The sequence below is a fragment of the Aquarana catesbeiana genome, linkage group LG01 (genome assembly GCF_042186555.1).
Source record: "Aquarana catesbeiana isolate 2022-GZ linkage group LG01, ASM4218655v1, whole genome shotgun sequence".
NCBI lineage: Eukaryota > Metazoa > Chordata > Amphibia > Anura > Ranidae > Aquarana > Aquarana catesbeiana.
In genome coordinates, this window is record NC_133324.1 from 833,355,271 (window position 1) to 833,376,918 (window position 21,648).

The 21,648-nt window shown below is 44.9% G+C and overlaps 1 protein-coding gene across 1 annotated transcript in view; it reads left to right on the forward strand.

Moving 5' to 3' along the window:
- Positions 1–21,648, forward strand: part of BEND4 (BEN domain containing 4) — a 200,539-nt gene that overhangs the window by 61,083 nt on the left and 117,808 nt on the right. Inside the window, exon 2 of the mRNA XM_073608509.1 lies at positions 11,056–11,622. Coding sequence (XP_073464610.1) covers positions 11,056–11,622 — 567 coding nt within the window. The remainder of the gene's footprint in view (positions 1–11,055; positions 11,623–21,648) is intronic.

The window sequence follows — 21,648 nt, forward strand, 5'->3', positions numbered from 1 at the left end:
GGCAACTATAATCACAGGTAGCGTTACTCACTGCATCTCCGGCTTCACTGTGTCTCCAACTTTGTGGTGTCTCGTAGCAGTGACACCTATGCCAAAATCAGGAGATAGGGTCTCCTTCAGCCCCTCCCACTTTACATTCCTCACTATTCAGCTGACCTCTAGTCTCTGCCCCAAGCCTTGCCGTGAACTGAATGGATGGCTGCGAAGAGGCTGAGTGACAGCCCAGGGACAGCCCTGCTGGATGGCCGCAAAAAGGCTGGGAGAGCAGTGCTGGCTTCAGGAACAGCCAAGGATTTGGTGACCCCTGGCAAATCATTATTTGACCCCCGAGGGGGTCCCGACCCCCAGGTTGAGAACCACTGTTCTACAGGGTAGTTAAATAGACATTAGAGGGTAGGTGGGAGAAGTTTTAGGCTTTCTTAGTTCTAGCCTGGATTTCTACTTTAAGGTAATTTTATATTGCTAGCCCCCCATTGCTAACATTATTCACAGATAAGTATCTTCTGATAAACACATGCATGTACCTATTTAATGTCACCCTTCCTTTTGGAGTGGTGCCCATTGTCACTAACACAGAGATGAGGGCAAATTCTACATTTTACAGTTGAGAGTGAGACGTAAGGGGGCAGTCTTCCAGTGGGGACATACAGTATGTCTTGGTGACCGCCGGTTAAGATAATCATTCCCCTCACTTTAGGAGATTTCCTCTAACTTTCTTTTGCATCTCCAAAACAGGAAGATATTTTAGGATCTTACCTTTCACTACCTGATTCATAACTAAAAAAATGTTTGGTGCAAACCATACACTTTAACCTGTCTATGACCATGAGAATTATTATAGTGTTAGGAGAGAACATCAGAAATTGGCCAGAAACATACGTTTTTACATTTCTACAGGGTATGTAATATATTTGTTTAAGTCAGTGGTTCTCAACCTGGAAGTCGGGAGCCCCTTAGGGGCTCCCGCATGATGATTTGCCAGGGGTCACCGAATCCTGGGCTGTTCCTGAAGCCTGCACCGCTCTCCCAGCCTTTTCGCGGCTGCCTAGCAGGGCTGTCCCTGGAGCCTGTGGCCGCCCACTCAGCCCCTTCGCAGCCACCCATTCAATTCACGGCATGGCTGGGGGGCAGAGACTAGAGGTCAGCTGACTGGTGAGGAATGTGAAGTGGGAGGGGCTGGATGAGACCATATCTCCTGATTTCGTCATAGGTGTCACTGCTGCGAGACACCACCAAGCTGGAGATACAGTGAGTAACACTACCTGTGATTAGAGTTGCCATTAAAAGTCCCCACTACAGACTATGCTCTATAAACTCCTCCTTTCCATTCTACCAGATCCTGTACCCCTAACACCGCAAATGGTTCTATTAGGACTAGACATGGAACTATGGCCTCGTTCTTCACGCATGATCGTCTCTCATATATTTATTGCAAAACGCTTGGCTATTGCCAAAGATTGGAAATCTCCCAATCCCCCCTCTAACACGGAAATAACTGCCCTCTTGAACAAACACTGTCTGATGGAATTTATGCATGCCAAAGCCTACTTACAACTTCCTAGATTCCAAAAGAACTGTGACCTTTGACTCAAACATCCTGAATGCATACCCCCTATGAATGAACTTCCTCTTAGCTAACTCCCAACCCTAGGTAGACCCTCCATTGATGTAATGACTTGATCACTACCTGTATACCTGTACGTTATTCAGTGTTTGCTTTGTAACCTGTTACCTATGTAAAATCCTCAATAAACTTGAGTTACAAAAAAAAAAAAAGTCCCCACTACAGTTCTTAGATATCTGATTTAAGTGTTTCAAATGAGAACCTCAGAGTGAACACGCTGCATGTGATCTGACACTCAAGCAGTTTACTGCTGCTCTGTTTGACATTTTTGCTTACCTGCAATTACTTCTCTTCATCTTCTCTGTCTCATAGTTGTGTTACTTTGAATTATTATGCTAACTAACCCCTGAAAATGTGCTATGCGTGCTTTATGATTGTGCCTGTAGAATCTCTTTATTGGTTAAATCTGAATTCCAGAAATTCATAACTTTGTAAAATCTGCTGGCCTACTATAAGTCAAGTCAAGGAAAGTGTATGCCATCATGTGGACTTATCCCTGTTATTTACAACTGACAGTTTTACAGAGCTCTGGGAGTGCAGCTATCACAGTACTCCCAGAGCTCTGGCAGGAGAGATGCTGTCTTCACATACAGCAGCATCTCTGCCCACCCCTCCCGTTTGCTGTTCATTCACAGAAGGCTTTGTATTTTGTGAATGAGTTCAAATAATACAAAGCACTCTGAGGTTCATTTACTAAAACTGGAGAGTACAAAATCTGGTGCAGCTCTACATAGAAACCAATCAACTTCCAGGTTTTGTTGTCAAAGCTTAACTGAACAAGCTGAAGTTAGAAGCTAATTGGCTACCATGTACAACTGCACCAGATTCTGCACTCTTAAGTTTTAGTAAATCGACTCTTCTGTGACTGGACAGGAGGATGGAAGGGGCAGGGCAAAGTGGCTGCATGCGTTTCGGCAACTGCAGTAGCTGAGAACAGCAGGTCCAACCTAGGAGTTCTGAAAGTAAAGCGATAGCTATGCTGATGGTATTCAGTAAAAATAAAAATTGTAAACTAAAAAGATCAGTTCACAAGGTGGCATGCACCTCATTAGACATAACCTCTAGTAATCCAGGACATTGTACAAAGTGGCTGAATTCTTGGAGCTCAGCTTTAAATCTACCTGTAGGAAATATTTTAGCCTTTGGCTGGTGAGTGTGGAGATTATTGAATAAGGGATTTAGCGGCTTTATTCGCACTTCACATGCCACTTGATGGGTACACACAAGTATAATTTCATTTGGAAATGATCAATTTTGGAACATTCGTTCAATTTATAATGGTTAGTGGGGTCAAACTGACCTGTTTTCTCTATCACAGTGATGAGAAAATTTGAAGGTACGGGACAGAAATTGTGATTTTTTGTTCAGGAAAAGTTGTAATATTGTAATAAAATATGTTTAACCGCTTGCCAACCGCGCTATAGCCGAATGACAGCTACAGCGTGGCCGTCTAGTTCTGGGACGTCCTCATACGATGGTGTGCCGTGATCACGCCCGCCACACGTCCGCTGCGGGGCACAGGCGGGGCGTTCTGTGATTGCAGAGTCCGGAGGACACTGCTGTTTACAGATTGAGGTAAAGAGCCAATCAGCAGCTCTTTTGGCCCCTTTCACACTGCCGCGACTTGAAAGTCGCGCAATTTTACCGCGATTTTGCTACAATTTCATGGAATGCCTGTATAGACTTGAGGTCTATGGCCTCAACTCGCATCAAAGTCAGACCAAAGTAGTACAGGTAGGGTTGTCCCGATACCACTTTTTTAAGATCGAGTACAAGTACCAATACTTGTTTTCAAGTACTCGCCGATACCGATTACTGTTACTTTTTTTTAATGTTATGTGACAGTTTTCAAAGCACAATACAGATTAGGTGGCACTGATATGCAGCACTGATGAACACTGAGGATTAGGTGGCACTGATATGCAGCACTGACAGATGGCACTGATGATGGGCACTGACAGATGGCACTGATGACGGGCACTGACAGATGGCACTGATGGCTGGCACTGACAGATGGCACTGATGGCTGGCACTGTAGGTGGCTGGCACTGATAGGTGGCACTGACAGGTGGCTGGCACTGATAGTTGGCATTGACAGGTGACAATGGCACTGATAGATGGCACCAACAGGTGGCAGTGGCACTGTTAGATGGCTGGCACTGATAGATGGCACTGACAGGTGGCTGGCACTGATAGATGGCACTGACAGGTGGCTGGCACAGATAGGCGGCACTTATGGGCATTGGGCACTGATAGGTGGCATTTATGGGCACTGATGGGCAGGTGTAGTGACACTGTCATGCCAGGAGGAAAGGCTGCTGCAACGCCCATCTTTGTACTCCTTGCACTCGGCCACATTAAAAGCAGCAGCGGCCATCTTGTTACACCCAGCCCGAACTATATGGACTGGGTTTAATAAGATGTCTGCTGCTGGCTTACTGCAGCAGAGTGCAGGGTGTACCAAGATGGGCGTCGGGATGTCAAAGCGCTGACGTCAACACGGAGCGTCACTTCCGGTGTTCCGCCCGCTGACTTCCTGTTGCGCTGAGTTGCTTTATTCCTCTCCCAGGTATCGGATCTGGCATCGGGAGCATTTGTGCGAGTACAAGTACTCGTGCAAATGCTCAGTATCGGTCCCAATACCGATACTAGTATCGGTATCGGGACTACCCTAAGTAAAGGGACTACTTTGAAGTCGGTGCGACTTGAAGTCGCACAGATATGAATGGTACTTATTGGAAATCATGGGGTACGACTTGTCATGTGACTTTGCAGTCACAGGGCAAGTCGCACAAGTGTGAAAGGGGCCTTACCACATGATCAGCTGTGTCCAATCACAGCTGATCACGGATCTAAACAGAAGCTGGTTTTCGGCACTCCTGTTGACAGCATGAGGAGAGGAGAAGAGAGTCGATAACCAGTTTCTGTAAAAGGGACATCTACACTGATAATCAGGGCACTGATTATCAGCGTTCTGATTATCAGTGCAGTCCCAACAGTGCTGCCTACCAGTGCCCAGCAGTGCTACCTATCACTGCTGCCTATCAGTGCCCATCATTGCTGCTTATCAGTGCCCATCAATTCCTCCTATCAAAGCCCATCAGTGCCTCCTCATCAGTGCCTCCTCATCAGTGCCTACTCGTGCCGCCTCATCAGTGCAGCCTATCAGTGGCCATCAATGGCACCTCATCAGTGCAGCCTCATTAGCGCACATCAGTGAAGGAGAAAAATTACCTGTTTGCAAAATGATATAGCAAACTATGAAAGTTGTTTTTTTTTCAAAATTTTCAGTCTTTATTCATTTATTCAGCAAAAAATAAAAAACCCAGTAGTGATTACATACCACCAAAAGAAAGCTCTATTTGTGTGAATAAAAATTTTGGATGGGTACAGTGTTGCATGACCGCGCAATTATCATTCAAATTAAAGCTGAAAATTGGCCTGGGTAGGAAGGAGTAAAAGTGCCCAGTAGGCAAGTGGTTAAAATGTCTGCATTTACATTCAAATTACAAGTCTGGATGACATTTTAAAGCTGAACTCCGGGCAGATAAAAAGATGATCCCTTGCATTGGCGCTTTGTCCGCCCCTTGGAATTAGAGTGAAAACCAGGCAACTTGCATTTTCAGGAAGCCAGGTCACTAACGGTCGTCTCACAGGTTTACTTCAAATTGTCCAGCAGACAACAGCTTCTTGGTAGGTTCTGCAAAGTATAGCGTGCCGTACCTTGAATTAAGGACCACCTTTTTATCTTCTGTTTGAAAAACATATCAAAGGGAAAGCCGTGGTTTCATTTATATGTACATTGCATGATTTTCAGTGCAGAGTACAAAGAAATTCATGCACAACAAAAAGCAATTACCTCTTCACGCCACATCTGACAGATTTACATACAAATGCTTTTACATAGAATATATACAATGCACCCGTGAGATAAACATATTTAAAGTGATGTCACACGTACACTCTATGCAGTGTAAATAAGAGATGTAATGCTCATATGGCGGGGTTGTTTGATCACAGTACCAGGCTCAGAAACACGATCGTAACTGGCAGAAGATGGAGAGGAATGAACAAGGCAGGACCCATTTTATATACTTCATCACTGCTTATCAACCCCTAGATGTCTGCCATCTGTATATTGGCATTCTCTGGTACAGTTCCCCATGCCTGGAGATAGGGCCGGATCTAGTATGATCTGGGGGTGCAGTAAAAAAAAAGTCACGGGGACATACTATCAACACACCTTCATTTTATTATTTCCGTCAAGAGTTTTCCCCATCACATTAGAGTCAACCTTCACATCAGAACCCCCCCATCACATTAGAGCCAGCCTCTGTCATGTCAGTGTTCTCCCTTTCACATTAGAGTCTACCTCTGTGGACATCAGTCTCAGTCCCTGTTACAACAGAGTCAGCCCCCTTCACTACAGGTACACACTAATAGGCTTAAAGGAGAAATACAGCCAAAGCTTGTTTGGCTGTACTACTTCTGTGGATCACAGGAGTGTAGTTCGTTTTGCACTCCTGTGACCCGACAGCGGGCTAAAGTCTGCTGTCTACTGAGGTCACAGAGCCGGTCCAGGCTCGGGCAAGATCACAACAATGAAGTCAGGATCTGCCCACATGCCTGGACTGGCAGTCGGCTCAGGCTCTCAGCGGGCCACTGAGAGCCTAAGCTGGCTGCTCCTGCCCCTCCACAGCCCAGCACTCCAATGAGCGAGGAGGGGGCAGAGCAGAGAACAGTGATTGATAGTCACAAACTCTCTGCTCAGGGAGCTCTGAGAACTGAGTGATCGGCAGTGTTTGATTGCTCGGTTCTTAGTCTTAGAGCCAGCGGGGGACATATATAGCATCGGACCAATGCTACATCCAGCTAGGTATGATTTAAAAAAAACAATTCCCATATTTCTTTTTTAAGGAATCCAGCTGGAGCTGCTGTACTAACATTCAAATGTTAGTACAGTGTTCTCCCTTGCTGTGCTATTGTATTCTGACAGGGGGACGCTGTTTTAATCATACTTACCTAGGTGGATGCAGCATCAGGCCGGCACTAACACTGACAACTGAGCGATCAAACACCACCACAGTTCTCACAGCCCCCTGAGCAGAGAGCTGGTGACTGTCACTCCCTGGAGTGTGGGGCTGTGGAAGGGGCGGGAGCTGCCGTCTCAGCCTCTCAGCGGCTCGCTGAGAGGCTGAGCTGGGTGCCGGTCCAGGCATATGGGCGGATCCCGACTTTATCGTCGCGATCTTGCCTGTTCCTGAACCGTCAATTTTGAACCCCTTTTGTCAGCTTAAACACCATTGAAAATAAACACCTTAAGCCCCCGCCCAGTTCTTTTTAATAAAAATAGTACCTATTTCCTGCACTCTTATAACGTGTCCAGCGACATCATTGGAGCTTTGTCTTCTTTTGTGGTGGGGAGCAGACATTCCTAATAGACTAAGCATCACTCACATGCATAACACCCACAAGCAGATCGCACACCCAGTGCGTTTTGAACGTGCTGCAGAAAACGTGCACGGAACACGTGTGAATGAGCCCATTAAGAACTAAAATGTCTTCCATAAAGGCTATGGATGGATCCAAATTCCGCCTGTTCAGCAGGGACTAGAGTTAAGAAACAAAAGGAAGTCTAAAGTTATTATGGAAAGATGTGTTGAACTACATGTGAAGTATGTTATATATTGCTGTGTTCTGTTGTGTGCGAGTTCTGTTGCTCACTAGACATGTGGGAGAGAGGATGTAAGAATCTAGGTTCATGGTCATGGCTATTATCTTAGACATGTGGGAGAGAGATCATATCCGGCTCTAGGCCTTTGGTTTTAGCTATTATTTTATGTTATTTTTAATATCACTTGATACATGTCTGGCCACTATACAAGGTCAAATTCATATGTAGATGCCAAATATCAATGTTATCTTTGAATATTCAGGAGTTCCCTTTTCCTCTGGCTATGTAGAAGATGTATACAACCTCCTGTTTATTTCTCTTTGCTGTCACTTTGCTATCAATTGCTCTGTGATCCGGGGTACACAGATATTAATCAGTAAACCATATATAGACTCGAGATATACCTATGTGGATGTCCTTCATTCAAAGGCACTACGTTACGCCAGTGTAATTTCAATCAATGGGGTTGATTTACTAAAACTGGAGAGTGCAAAATATGGTGCAGCTCTGCATAGAAAGCAATCAACTTCTAGTTTTTTTTTTTTTTATCTAAGCTTCAATTAGTGATTGTAAAGGCTATTTTTTTCTCCTATAAAAATAACAAACATGTTATACTTACCTGCTCCGTTGCAGTGGATTTGCACAGAGCAGCCAGGATCCTCCTCTTCTCAGGTCCCTCTTTGCTGCTCCTGGCCCCTCCCTCTTGATCACTGTCCCCACAGCAAGCAGCTTGCTATGGGGGCACCCGAGCGGAGTCACAGCTCCGTGTGTCCATTAAGATATGGAGCCCCTACCCGGCCCCGCCCCCTCTCTCCCCTGATTGTCTAGCTGACTTTGACAGCAGCGGGAGCCAATGGCGGGCTCGGGTGCAACCGCTGATTAGTGTATACTGACAACGGAAAGTCCCTGCTGTCAGAGGACAATGGGGTTGATTTACAAATACACTGCACACTTTTTAAAGAGCAGTTGCACTCTGCAAGTGCAGTTGTTAGTAAATGAGCAGAAGATCATCCAATCATATGCAAGCAAAAACGCATTTTTTTTAAAATTCTCCTTCCATGTGATTGGGTACTCTTTGAAAAGTGAAGCTTTACCTCCTTAACTAAAGTGGAGGTCCACCCTGAAAAAAAAAATTGCATAAAAAAAAAACCTAAAAAAATGGAGGAAAAAAAAAAAATGTAACTTACGTGAAATGACTGTTGCTAGGCAGTCTTCCTAATCTGCCTCTTCCTACGCCGTGGTGATCTTCAGTCTTTTCCTCCCCGCGTTGTCTTCTGGGGAATGGGGCGCGGTGTGTTATGGGAACTGTGTGTGTCCCACAACACATCGCGTCCCATTCACAAAGCGCTGCACGACTCGCGCATGCGCAGTGGGAAACGGGCAGTGACGCCATAACGCTCCACTGCTTGTTTCCCTTAGTTAGGATGGCGGTGCCGGGACCCAAGAGCCGAGGCATGGGTCGGCCTCGGGCGGCCGACATCGCGGGCACCCAGGACAGGTAAGTGTGCTTATTTAAAGTCAGCAGCTACAGTGTTTGTAGCTGCTGACTTTACTTTTTTTTTTCCCGGCCAGAATCCCGCTTAAGCTCTGGAGCAACTACACTTGCAGAGTGCAACTATACTTTACAAAGTGCACAGTCTATTTGCCTTTAGTAAATCAACCCCTCTGTCTCAAAAGGAAGGATTCCTCTATCCATCCCCATTATGTGGATGGAGGAAATTGCTATTGAATGTAAAAAAAAAAAAATGACCAGTTATACAATGGTATCGAGAAAAAGGGAACACCCCGAAAACTTTCCCTGAAAATTTGAGTGTTTGTTTAAATAAAAAAAAAAGAATCATGGACAGTACTCAATTATCTTTGTTGCAAGTACACTAAAGCTTAGTATACACTACTACCCCAACAGGGCTAAATGAAAAAAATTAAACAGCTCAGGAGGAGCCGTTGTACTAACTATCCAACATTAGTACAGCGATCTCCCCTGCCGTTCTGTTGTGTTCTGACAAGGAGATGCCCCCCCACCAAAACACTCCGGTTAGCGCTCTCAGCCATTGGCTAAGAGCGCTGATCAGGAGCCGATGAACAGACCCTTTTTCGGTCATGTACCTTTGACAGAAGCAGGCCGAACGCCTGGCTTCTGTCGGACCGACTCCAATACACACGGGCCAAATGCTGGCCGGTTTTTATTGAACCGGCAGATGTCATCCGACATTCTGCCCGTGTGTAATAGGCTTAATACGGATACAATCACCTCAAGCATGATGGGAAATTTACACATAAACTATAGGAAAGTTCTAAAGCCTGACCTCAGGCTTCCCCACCAGTTCAGATGTTTTGGATCTCCTCTCAGGAGCACATGTTGGTCACTGTGAAAACCAGCAAAGCATCCACTGTCACTAAAGCCTGAGGATATGTTTGAGAAGCTCTGTTTAGGAAAGACTAGTTCATTAAAGTGTTCATGAGAATGTCCGCATAAAATAAGCCTATTTTTCAGTGGGTTTTTAACCTTACAAGAGAAAACCCATTTTTACTGTCTTCTAATTAGACATTTAACATGATATTAAATCCTCTACACTCATACTTTCATGCTCCAAGATGGGGCTGTGTGCATCCATTTAAACTTTCCTCAAGTTGAACATTAAAGGTCAGGATTTGTGGTGGTAAAACAGGAGCTTGGTTATACTGATACCGCATACACACGACCGTTTTTTCCATCAGAATAAACTCTGAGGGTTTTTCCGACGGAGTTCCACTGAAACGGACTTGCCTACACACGATAACACCAAAGTCCGATTGTTTAGCACAGGTTCTACTGGCCATTCACCTTTCCAGAAAGTCCAGTGGTGTGCCTTACCAGTAAGAGAAACCTACAACATAATATGTTATTACATTCTGACGTTTTTTCCGCTGAAATGGACTTGCCTACACACAATCACACCAAAGTCCAATAGTTTAGAACGCGATGGCGTACGACGGGACTATAAAGAGTAAGTTCAGTAGCCAATACCTGCCCTTGCGTCATTTTTGGTCCGTCGGAATAGCATACAGACAAATGGTTTTCCTGATAGGAATTGATTCCGTCGGAAAGATTTAAAACATGTTCTATTTCTAGGTCCGTCAGAATTTTCGAAAGAAAGAGTCCTACAACATAATATGTTATTACATTCCCATGTATTAAGATTATAGTATGTTCCTAGATTGGAATCTTGTGCATTTCTAGTTTTTTAAAAAAAACACACTTTGCACAATATACATTGTTTGAAGGCCTCTGGTGTATCCTTCTAATCAAATGTAATGATGGCTCCTATATACCCCAATGCAGCACACATTGCATCTTTTAATAAATTGTCTCCTTAGCTTCTGAATTATTTTCTTTTCAGCTTGCTTCTTCATTCATTAATTATTCACATGCTTGTCTACAGTATTCAACTACTACTGCTAAAAGAATTTATTTTTATTTTTTGTAATAAATCCATTATTTAAACATGAAGGATCTGAAATAAGCTTTGTGAAGGGAGCAGTAAATAGTGAGTACATTTACATTTTCTTGCTATTAATACTTGTCATTGTTAATTATGCAAATCAATAAGAACATAAGCAATTAACTTTACATTGCAATGAAAGCATGTGTTTCTAATCAAACTGAATGACGGCTAATTCTGGCAGTTAATGAAGAAATGAACCCATTGCAGGGGCTTTTTTTTTTCCCTGATGCCATGGTTGTCTTTTCGTTACTTTTTTTATTTTCTCTTTTCAGAAAGCCGGATGATTCTCGATGCCTTTGCCCAGCAGTGTAGCCGAGTGCTAAACCTGTTGAACTGTGGGGGGAAGCTTTTGGACTCAAAGCATTCTCCAGCCTTGTCTTGTGTGAAACAGGAAAATAACAGTTATAGTGAAAGGTCAGACCAGTGCCAGCTTAATAAAGCCTTTCACAATCAACCATCAGACAAACCAGACGTAGAAATGCAGTACATTCACAAAAAGCAACAAACCTCTGCATTCCTGAGGGTGTTCACTGATTCCCTTCAAAACTACCTTCTGGCCAGCAGTTTCCCAGTTCGGAATATCTCATCCACCACTGATTATGGTCACATGACCGACATGGATGTTCTTTCATCGTCTCCAGTGCATACAATGGGTGGGTGGGCATCACCAGCAACCTCTGAATCACATGGCCACCCATCATCCTCCACTCTTCCTGAGGAGGAGGACGACGATGAGGATGAAGAAGGCTACTGTCCCAGGTGCCAGGAACTGGAACAAGAGGTCATCTGTCTACAGCAGGAGAATGAGGAACTAAGAAGGAAATTAGAAAGCATACCAGGTAATCTCGCCTGTTATCCTGATTCCTGACAATCTTCAGCCTTTAAAAAGTTCAAGCCGAATTTAAATGCACCTAAGGTCTAAACATAAACCATGTAAATCATATGATTTGCCTTACAGTATCGCCAAAGTACCAGTCCAGGGATGGACATATTAATAGGTAGGAAGTCTGATGACATCAATCTTCCATGATGTATCTGTACAATATGTGACCAGAAATTGTTGGAGATCCAATTCTTTGGTGTTTAGTTATTTATTTTTGTTTTTATTGAGTTTTTGACTATGGTGTTGGGCCGCCCAGGGGACTGTGCATTGTTTCTTAGACTAGTTTGTTATTTTATTTACATAGCATGTACATATTGCTCAAAGTTTTACAGAGAACATTAAACCATGCCCATTACTACTCCTGAGATGATTTTAGTATAATGTCACGGCCGGCCCCAGGATACGTAATTTCTGGGTTTCTGGAATATGTAATTTCCAGGTCCCGGAATACGTCATCTTCGGAGACCAGATGGGCGCAATGTTGGAGATCGGCACCAACATGGAAGTTAGGCCCCCACTCTTCTTTGGGTTAAAGAAGGCGAACTTCCTGCAAAGCATGAGATGCTTCCAGCAAAAGAGCCATCTCTACAAGGCAGAGAGCTAACATCACACCACCCAGTTAGAGTGCGGGGAAAAAAGCCCCCAGGGAGATCAAACTCCAAGGGGCCTTTCTGTGTCTGACATATGCTGGGCCACGGACCTGGCTGGGGAATCCCACGGCTACTAGGACATCCAAGACTCCAAGAAAAAGAATTTACATACAATTCCATAAACATTTATCATATTTACAAAACGCTTTGAAACAAACATGTCCCCATTTAGAAGAAAAAAAAAAGTTTTTTATTGTTAAGGTATGGGCAGTGGGCACACTCCCCACATGGGAAAGTGCCAACATGTTTACATGAATCTCTTCTTTGACTATAGTGTGGGGCCACCCAGGGGACTGTGCATTGTTTCCTTTAGACTAGTTTGTTATTTTATTTACATAGCATTTACATATTGCTCAAAGTTTTACAGAGAACATTAAACCATGCCCATTACTACTCCTGAGATGATTTTAGTATAATGTCTTATTAGAGACTTTAAAGTGGTTGTAAACCTCAGTCATGAAATCTGAACAAAGCACATATACACTATATTACCAAAAGCATTGGGACGCCTGCCTTTATATGCACATGAACTTTAATGGCATCCCAGACTTAGTCCATAGGGTTCAATATTGCATTGGCCCACACTTTGCAGCTGTTACAGCTTCAACTCTTCTGGCAAGGCTGTCCACAAGGTTTAGGAGTGTGTCTATGGGAATGTTTGACCATTCTTCCAGAGGTGCATTTGTGAGGTCAGGCACTGATGTTGGACGGGAAGGTCTCTGCTCTAATTCCTGCCAAAGGTGTTCTATCGGGTTGAGGTCAAGACTCTGTGCAGGCCATTCAAGTTCCTCTACCCCAAACTTGCTCATCCTTGACTTTATGGTCCTTGTTTTGTGCATTGGCGGGCAATCATGTTGGAACAGGAAAGGGCCCTCCCCAAACTGTTTCCACAAAGTTGGGAGCCTGAAATTGTCCAAAATGTTTTGGTATGCATGACGCCTTAAGAGTTCCCTTCACTGGAACTAAGGGGCCAAGCCCAAATCCTGAAAATCAACCCCACACCATAATCCCCCCTCCAGCAAATAATTTGGACCAGTGCACAAAGCAAGGTCCAGAAAGACATGAGCGAAATTTGTTTAATCTCTGTGTATGATCTGAGGCTGTTCATTTAACTGGGTATAAGTGAGGGTTTACAACCACTTTAAGGGCCGGTTCACACCATAATTTCTGTGTTACTGATGTGTTTCTGCTTGATGTGTTTAGTGCATTTTTGATGTTCCAATGTGTTTTTTCCCCTCCTTTTTTTTTCTTCATCTCAATTGAGGACATGTAATTTCCAGTGTGTTTTTGATGTGTTTCCAGGTGAATTCCATACAGAAAAAAATGCAAAATGTTCTAGTTTTGTTGACTACATTGGAACACACTGCACTGGTGTGAACTGGGGCCATTGGAATCCATGTTAAACACTGTTCATGTGATTTTGATGCAGAATAAAAATGCACTGGACTGCACCTGGTGTGAGCCAGCCCTTAGGGACTGATGCACCGGATCGCATATAAATAAATATGCATGCAGAAATGCAGCTGGAACACAGACATTGTGGTATGAACTGGCCCTAATGTTTAAAGCTATGTCCTCTGTCTGGCTTCATGAAAAGCCTTCAGCCCACTTTCCCAGTCGCACCCTTTAAGACACTGCCCTTTAAAGTGATACTAAGCACACACTGGGAAACATAAGCGGGAGGAGCTTCTAGTCCTCTGCTGCTGGTCACATGTTCAAAATAAAAAAAAACAGCTTAGGGAGAAAATAAATAATGAATATAAAAAAACTTTAAAATTTGGATACAAATGTATATTTGAAATCAAATCTTTATTATTTTTTGGCAATAACATGATGTTGGTGGATTTCTGCCAGTCACGGGCTGTGTAACGTCCCTCCAGACTGTGTCTTAGAATAACAGGAAGGTGAAGCCTCCATTAATCATGATGTAATTTCCCATTGTGTTTAGCTGGTTAGTGGGTATGGAGGAGGAGGGGGGAGTGGGTTGTCATTTACCATTGTGTAAACGCCCACATGTGTGATTCTATAGTCACATGAGCTGCTCATATGTGATAGGGAGGAAATGCTAAGCATAGAAACTCACTGAAAACTGAGCATGTGCAGAGGTGCCAGCACTGCTCTGCAAAATCCCCAGCTGCATTGGGGACTAGGACAGAAGGGGGACATAGAGAGCAGCAGGATCAACCACATTTGCAGAATACAAATAACAAATCCCATAGTGACTGAGTATGGACAGCATGTAATACACCATTTATTGATAGTTTTTAATGGCGTGGGTTTAATGACACTTTAAAGTATTGCTACACCCACAACAGTAAAATCATTCTATTTATGAAGTAAAGTATGCTTGTTATACTTACTGTTAACCCTCTGCATTGTGTAAAAAGGCTGTTTAAAGCTGCCTTCTCTGTTATTCTCCTTCTTTTACTGTCCCTAATCCATCTGCTGATAGAACAGAGCCTTGGAGTCACACTGCACATGCTCAGTTTGGTGTGTATTGCATGAGAGGTTTTTTTTTTTTTGGGAAGGTGCATGTGATCAGCACAGGGCCAGTCAGCACTGACAGAAGGTCGGGGGTCATGCAGCCTCATAGGACAGTCAGAGGTGAATGAAAACTCCTCCTACAAGCTTTAACCAGTGCTCGGCCAGACACTGATAGACGTCACAAGACTGCTATATATGGCTAATGAGAAAGGGTATTTAGCAGTTTATATTTACTAAAATAATTACATTTCCATGTTCTGTGTACTGTGGGAGATCAGATATAGTGAATGCAGGGTCCTGGGTTTAGTAACATTTTAAGTGTAGTTTGATGTGCAATTATCATCCCAGTGCATATAGTCTGTTAAAGGGGTTGTAAGTCAGAAGGTTTTTTTATCTTAATGCATTCTGTGCATTAAGATAAATAAAACCTTCTCCGTGCAGCAACCCCCCTCTGGCACCCTAATACTTGCCTGAGCCCTGTCTCTGTCCATCTATGTCTGCGAGTGTCTCAGCTGTCCAGGACTCTCCTTCCTGATTGGCTGAGACACAGCAGTGGCGCCATTGGCTTCCGCTGCTGTCATTCAAAGTCGGCTTTGCAATCTTTGGCTAGCCAATCAGGAGAGAGAGGGGGCAGCTCCATGTCTGAATGGACACATGGAACTGTGACTCAGCTCAGGTGCCCCCATAGCAAGCTGCTTGCTGTGGGGACACTCAACAGGAGGGAGAGGCCAGGAGCAGCAAAGAGGGACCCTAGAAGAGGAGGATCTGGACTGCTCTGTGCAAAACCACTGCACAAGGCAGGTAAGTAGAACATCTTTGTTATTTTTATAGAAAAAAGAAACTAGGCTTTACAATCACTTTAAAGGAGTTGTAAAGGCAGATAGTTTTTTTATCTTAATGCATACTATGCATTAAGATAAAAAACCTTCTGTGTGTAGCAGCCCCCCAATTACCTACCTGAGCTCCTTCTTTCTCCAGTAATGTCCAGCCATCCAGTACACTCCTCCTGATTGGCTGAGACAGAGCAGCGGCGCTATTGGCTCCCACAGCTGTCAACCAAAGTCATTCAGCCAATCAGGGGAGAGAGGGGGCGGGGCCATGTTGGGGCTCCGTGTCTGAATGGATACACGGAGCTCTGACTCAGCTTGGGTGACAACCTGTAGCAAGCTGCTGGCTGAGGGGCACTCAAAGGAGGGAGGGACTAGGAGCAGCAAATAGGGACCCGAGAAGAGGAGGATCGGGGCTGCTCTGTGCAAAACCAACTGCACAGAGGAGGTAAGTATCACATGTTTGTTATTTATTTTTTTTTAAACAAGCCTTTACAATCACTTTAAGGTAACTACAGACATACGCAAAACAAAACCAGAGAAATTCCCAGCTCAACTTACCGACCAGCCTACCCTCTGCCTATCTATTATAATGCATGTGCTGCCACTGTGGAGGTTCTCACAATTTAGAGTTAGGAGTGGACTACAGAAAATACTGGGGTGCCTCAACGGGGCACGGTAGCTTACGCATGTATTTGCAAATGTGTGCAGACTAAACCCCTGTTTTTAACGCATACTGTTAAACAGGATAATTTGGTTGGTTGCAGACTGGTCTGCAGGGCCGCTAATAGGGCAGTACAACCAGCCCTGATGTACCAGGCCCGCCCAGATCAGCTACACAGTGGGGCCCATGCATTATGACATCATGACAGTTCGTTACTGCATAAAAAAAAGCTTACAGAGTAGTTATATTTTCCTGGGACTCATCTGGTCAACACAGGGGCTCAGGAGAGGAGCACAGCGGAGGGACTATTTCTTTATTTTCGGGGCGCATGTACATCATGCCGCCCCACTATTCACTATACTGTGATTCTCCGTTCGGCTCCCGGCTGCAATCCTCACCAGATGTGAAGAAGTTGAGCGGCTGACAGGGAAGAGCAGGAGGAGATCGTGGCTGTACTGGACACAGTGAGTGGGGAATAGAGGAAAGAAATACTCACTGTGTCCTATTTTATATATCTCACAGCACAGCAGGTTACAATCATCACATAGGCAGCACAGCAGGGTCTCTGTCATGGCTCTGTGTCACATTGCTTTTGGTGCTGACTTTGTTATGGTTGTACTGTTACAGTCTGTTATATACAATACAGCCATAAGTTAACTAAGCCAGTACCCAACAGCCATGTGACATAGAGCCATGATAAAGTCATGATAGAGCCCCTGCTTACTGTGCTGCCTGTGTGATAATTGGTACCTGATGATAATAAGAAGCATGCTACTTTAACTGCTTCAGCCCCGGAAGATTTTACCCCCTTCCTGACCAGAGCGTTTTTTGCGATTTGGCACTGCGTCGCTTTAACTGACAATTGCGCGGTCGTGCAACGTGGCTCCCAAACAAAATAGAGCTTTCTTTTGGTGGTATTTGATCGCCTCTGCGATTTTTATTTTTTGCGCTATAAACAAAATAAGAGCGACAATTTTGAAAAAAACACATTATTTTTTACATTTTGCTATAATAAATATCCCCCAAAAATATATAAAAAAACATTTTTTTTCCTCAGTTTAGGCCGATCGTATTCTTCTACATATTTTTGGTAAAAAAAATCGCAAAGGGCGTTTATTGATTGGTTTGCGCAAAAGTTATAGCGTTTACTAAATAGTTTTATGGCATTTTTATTAATAATTTTTTTTTTTACTAGTAATGGTGGCAATCAGCGATTTTTATTGTGACTGCGACGTTATGGCGGACATGTCGGACATTTTTGACACATTTTTGGGACCATTGTCATCTATACAGCGATCAGTGCGATTAAAAATGCACTGATTACTGTGTAAATGACACTGGCAGTAAAGGGGTTAACCACTAGGGGGCGGGGAGGGGTTAAGTGTGTCCTAGGGGAGTGATTACTAACTGTAGGGGGATGGGCTAGCAGTGTCATTACTCTGATCACAGCTCCCGATGACAGGGAGCAGAGATCAGTGATACTTGTCACTAGGCAGAACGGGGAGATGCTGTTTACATCAGCATCTCTCCATTCGTCCTCTCAGTGAGGCGATCACGGGTATCCCCGCGGCGATCGAGGCCGCGGCCCGACTCGCAATGGCACGGCGGGGAATTCAAATGGACGTACCGGTACGCCCATTTGCCCAGCCGTGCCATTCTGCCGACGTACATCGGCGTGCGCCGGTCGGGAACCAGTTAAAAATTTATTTGGGGGAACAGTAAACGTGCAGCGGAGCTGCATTTTCACTGCCCCCCAAACCAATCCCCTTTAACTGCTTCCCATCGTCGCTGGATTGGAAGGTTGATGATATTATTATTATTATATTATTATTATACTGGATTTATATAGCGCCAACAGTTTACGTAGCGCTTTACAACTTGAGGGTAGACAGTACAAATACAATACACTTTGATACAGTAGGAATCAGAGGGCCCTGCTCCTTAGAGCTTACAATCTAAGAGGGAAGGTCAAAAGATACAAGAGGTAATAACTGTGGGTGATGTGCTGATTGAGAAGATAAATGTACAGTTGTTAGGTGGGGGCCAGATAGGCTTCTCTGAAGAGATGAGTTTTCAGGGATCGTCTGAAAGTGGATAAAGTAGGAGAAAAACGGACGGATTGGGGTAGAGCATTCCAGAGGATGGGGGAGGCTCTGGAGAAGTCCTGAAGGCGAGCATGGGATGAGGTGACAAGGGAGTTTGAGAGCAGGAGGTCTTGGGAGGAGCGAAGAGAACGATTAGGTTGGTATTTTGTGACTAGGTTAGAGATGTAGCTGGGGGCCAGGTTGTGGATGGCTTTGTAAGTTATAGTTAGTATCTTGAATTTAATTTGATGATTGAGTGGCAGCCAATGGAGGGATTGGCAGAGGGGTGTAGCAGACGCTGAGCGGTTTGTGTGGTGGATGAGCCTGGCAGCAGCGTTCATGATGGACTGAAGTGGGGATAGCCTATTTAGAGGTAAACCAATGAGGAGGGAGTTGCAGTAGTCGAGGCGGGAGATGACCAGGGAGTGGATTAGAAGCTTTGTGGTGACATTGGTTAGGAAGGGACGTATCTTGGAGATGTTGCGGAGATTGAGGCGGCGAGCTTTGGATAGTGATAGAATGTGGGGTCGAAAGGTTAGTTCAGAGTCCAGGATTACACCTAGGACCTTGGCGTGGGGAGATGGGTTGATAGTTGAGCCGTTGATATTGACAGGGAAAGCAGGGGAAGTGGCACCTGAGGGAGGAAATATCATGAGCTCGGTTTTGGATAGGTTGAGTTTGAGGTAGTGATGTGACATCCAGGCTGATATGTCTGCTAGTAAGTTGGTAATGCGTGAGGAGACAGATGGAGAGAGTTGGGGGGTGGAGAGATAGATTTGGGTGTCATCAGCGTAGAGATGATATTGAAAGCCATGGGAGGCAATCAACTGACCCAAGGAGGTGGTGTAGATTGAGAAAAGGAGAGGTCCAAGAACAGAACCTTGGGGGACCCCAATGGAAAAAGGAAGAGGAGAGGAGGAAGTAGAGTTGTAAGTGACACTGAAGGAGCGGTGTGATAGGTAGGATGAGAACCAGCGAAGAGTACAGTCACGGAGACCAAAGGAGTGGAGTTTTTTGAGGAGGAGGGGGTGGTCCACTGTGTCAAAGGCAGCAGAGAGATCCAGGAGAAGTAGTACAGAATAGTGTCCATTGGCTTTAGCCATTAGTAGGTCATTTGAGAGTTTAAGGAGAGCAGTTTCCGTGGAGTGTTGAGGGCGAAAACCGGACTGGAGGGGATCTAGAAGTTTATTCATGGTCAGATGGTCGCTTAGTCGGATGTAGACCAGTCTTTCAAGAAGTTTGGAGGAGAAGGAGAGTAAAGAGATTGGACGTAAGTTGTTGAGATTGGTGGGATCCAGTGAGGGCTTTTTTAGAATGGGGATGACTAGCGCATGTTTTAGAGAGTTTGGGAAGATGCCACAGGAGAGGGAGAGGTTGAAAATGTGAGTTAGAGAGTGTAGAATCGAGTCAGAGGGTGAGCGTAGCATTTGCGAGGGAACAGGATCCAGGGGGCAAGTGGTTAGATGGGTGCTAGATAAAAGTTTAGCAACCTCAGTAATAGTAACAGGGTTGAATGAGGGAAGTAATGATTGTATCTGTGGACATGGGGTGTTTTTGCGCATTGGTGATCTCCTCATGAATTGTATCAATCTTAGTTTTGAAGTGATTGGCAATCTCCTGGGCAGTGAGTGTGTTGGTGGGTGGAGGCAGTGGAGGACAGAGTAGAGTATTGAAGGTAGAGAAGATTTGACGTGGACTGGATGAGAAGGTGTTAATGAGTGTGATAAAGTAGGTCTGTTTGGCAGTGTGAAGGCAGGAGTAGTATTTTAGGAGGGCAGATTTATATTGTGTGAAGTCTTCCTGGGTCTTAGTCTTATGCCACAGGCGCTCAAGAGCGCGGCTACGTTTTCTGAGACTTCTGGTGTCATCTGTTTGCCAGGGTTGTAGCAGTCGGGGCCTAATTCTGCGAGTAGTGAGGGGGGCAAGCTTGTCAAGGGAGGAAGACAGTGAGCTGTTGTAGATGAAAGTAGCTTGGTTCGGGCAGGACAGAGGTGAGATTTTGTCATAGAGGTTATCAGTAGCAGAGTAGAGAAGAGAAGGGTTGAGGTGGCGAAGGTTTCTACGGGTAACCGTTAAGCGGTTGGAGGGAGAAGAGGTGGAAGACAAGGAGAGAGCAAAACTAATAAGGTGGTGATCAGAGAGTGGGAGTGGATTATTGGAAAGCTTGCACGGAGTGCACAGATAGGAGAAGGCAAGGTCAAGGGTGTTGCCGTTGGAGTGGGTAGGAGCCTGTATCCATTGCTTCAGGTCAAGCGATGAAGTGAGACTGAGAAGTTTAGAAGTAATAGTAGTGTTAGTGTTAACAGGGATGTTGAAGTCCCCAAGAATGATTGTGGGGATTTCAGCAGAGAGAAAGTAGGGTAGCCAGGCCGAGAAGTCATCAAGAAAGGCTGATACTGGTCCAGGGGGCCAGTAGATGACAGCAATTCTTAGAGAAATGGGAGAGAATAGACTAATGCAATGTGCCTCAAAAGAGGAGAGTGTCAGAGAGGGAGGTGGGTGAAGTACCTGATAGTTCCTGCATGGGGCTAGAAGGATTCCCACTCCACCTCCCTTCTGTCCACTTGGTCTGGGGGAGTGAGTCCAGAGAAGGCCCCCATGGGAGAGAGAAGCAGGAGAAATAGTGTCCGATTCATGAAGCCAGGTTTCAGTAATGGCAAGTAGGTTAAAGGAATTTGTGATAAAGAGGTTGCGAAGGGCGGTGAGTTTGTTGCAGACAGAACGTGCATTCCACAGGGCACAGGAAAAGGGGGGGGCTGGTTTTGGAAAGAGGAGACCAAGTTCTGTGGGTTACGGCTCCTGCCAGAGGGTGTAGGAGGATGGGAGCGATGGGCAAAGACAGATGATGGTGGCCCAGGGTTTGGGGATATGTCCCCAGAGATTAGGAGAAGCAGAAGGGTGAGGGAGGTAATGTGGGAATGTGATTTATGTGAAGGGGCATGTCTCAGAGTACTGGAGGTTTTATCAGTGTATGGATGTAGAATGAGCAATAGTTGGTAGGAGCAGTAGTAGGGAGAAGACAGAAGGCAGGGTGATATGTATAAGCAGGCGGGTGGAGAGGGGGGGTGAAGGTAAGAGAGTTTGAGGAGAGAGGAGAGGAGTGTCAGAAGGAGTGGTAGAGAGTGCATGTTACAGAGTGGAAGGAGAGCTTATTAGAGAGACGGGTCACCTGCAGTCTGTTAGGTGCTTTCCAGTGCAGATTGCTGTATTTGTTTGCTTCGTGCAATCGCTGAAGTGCAGAGATTGAAGTGCATATCACTTGTAGAAAGAATC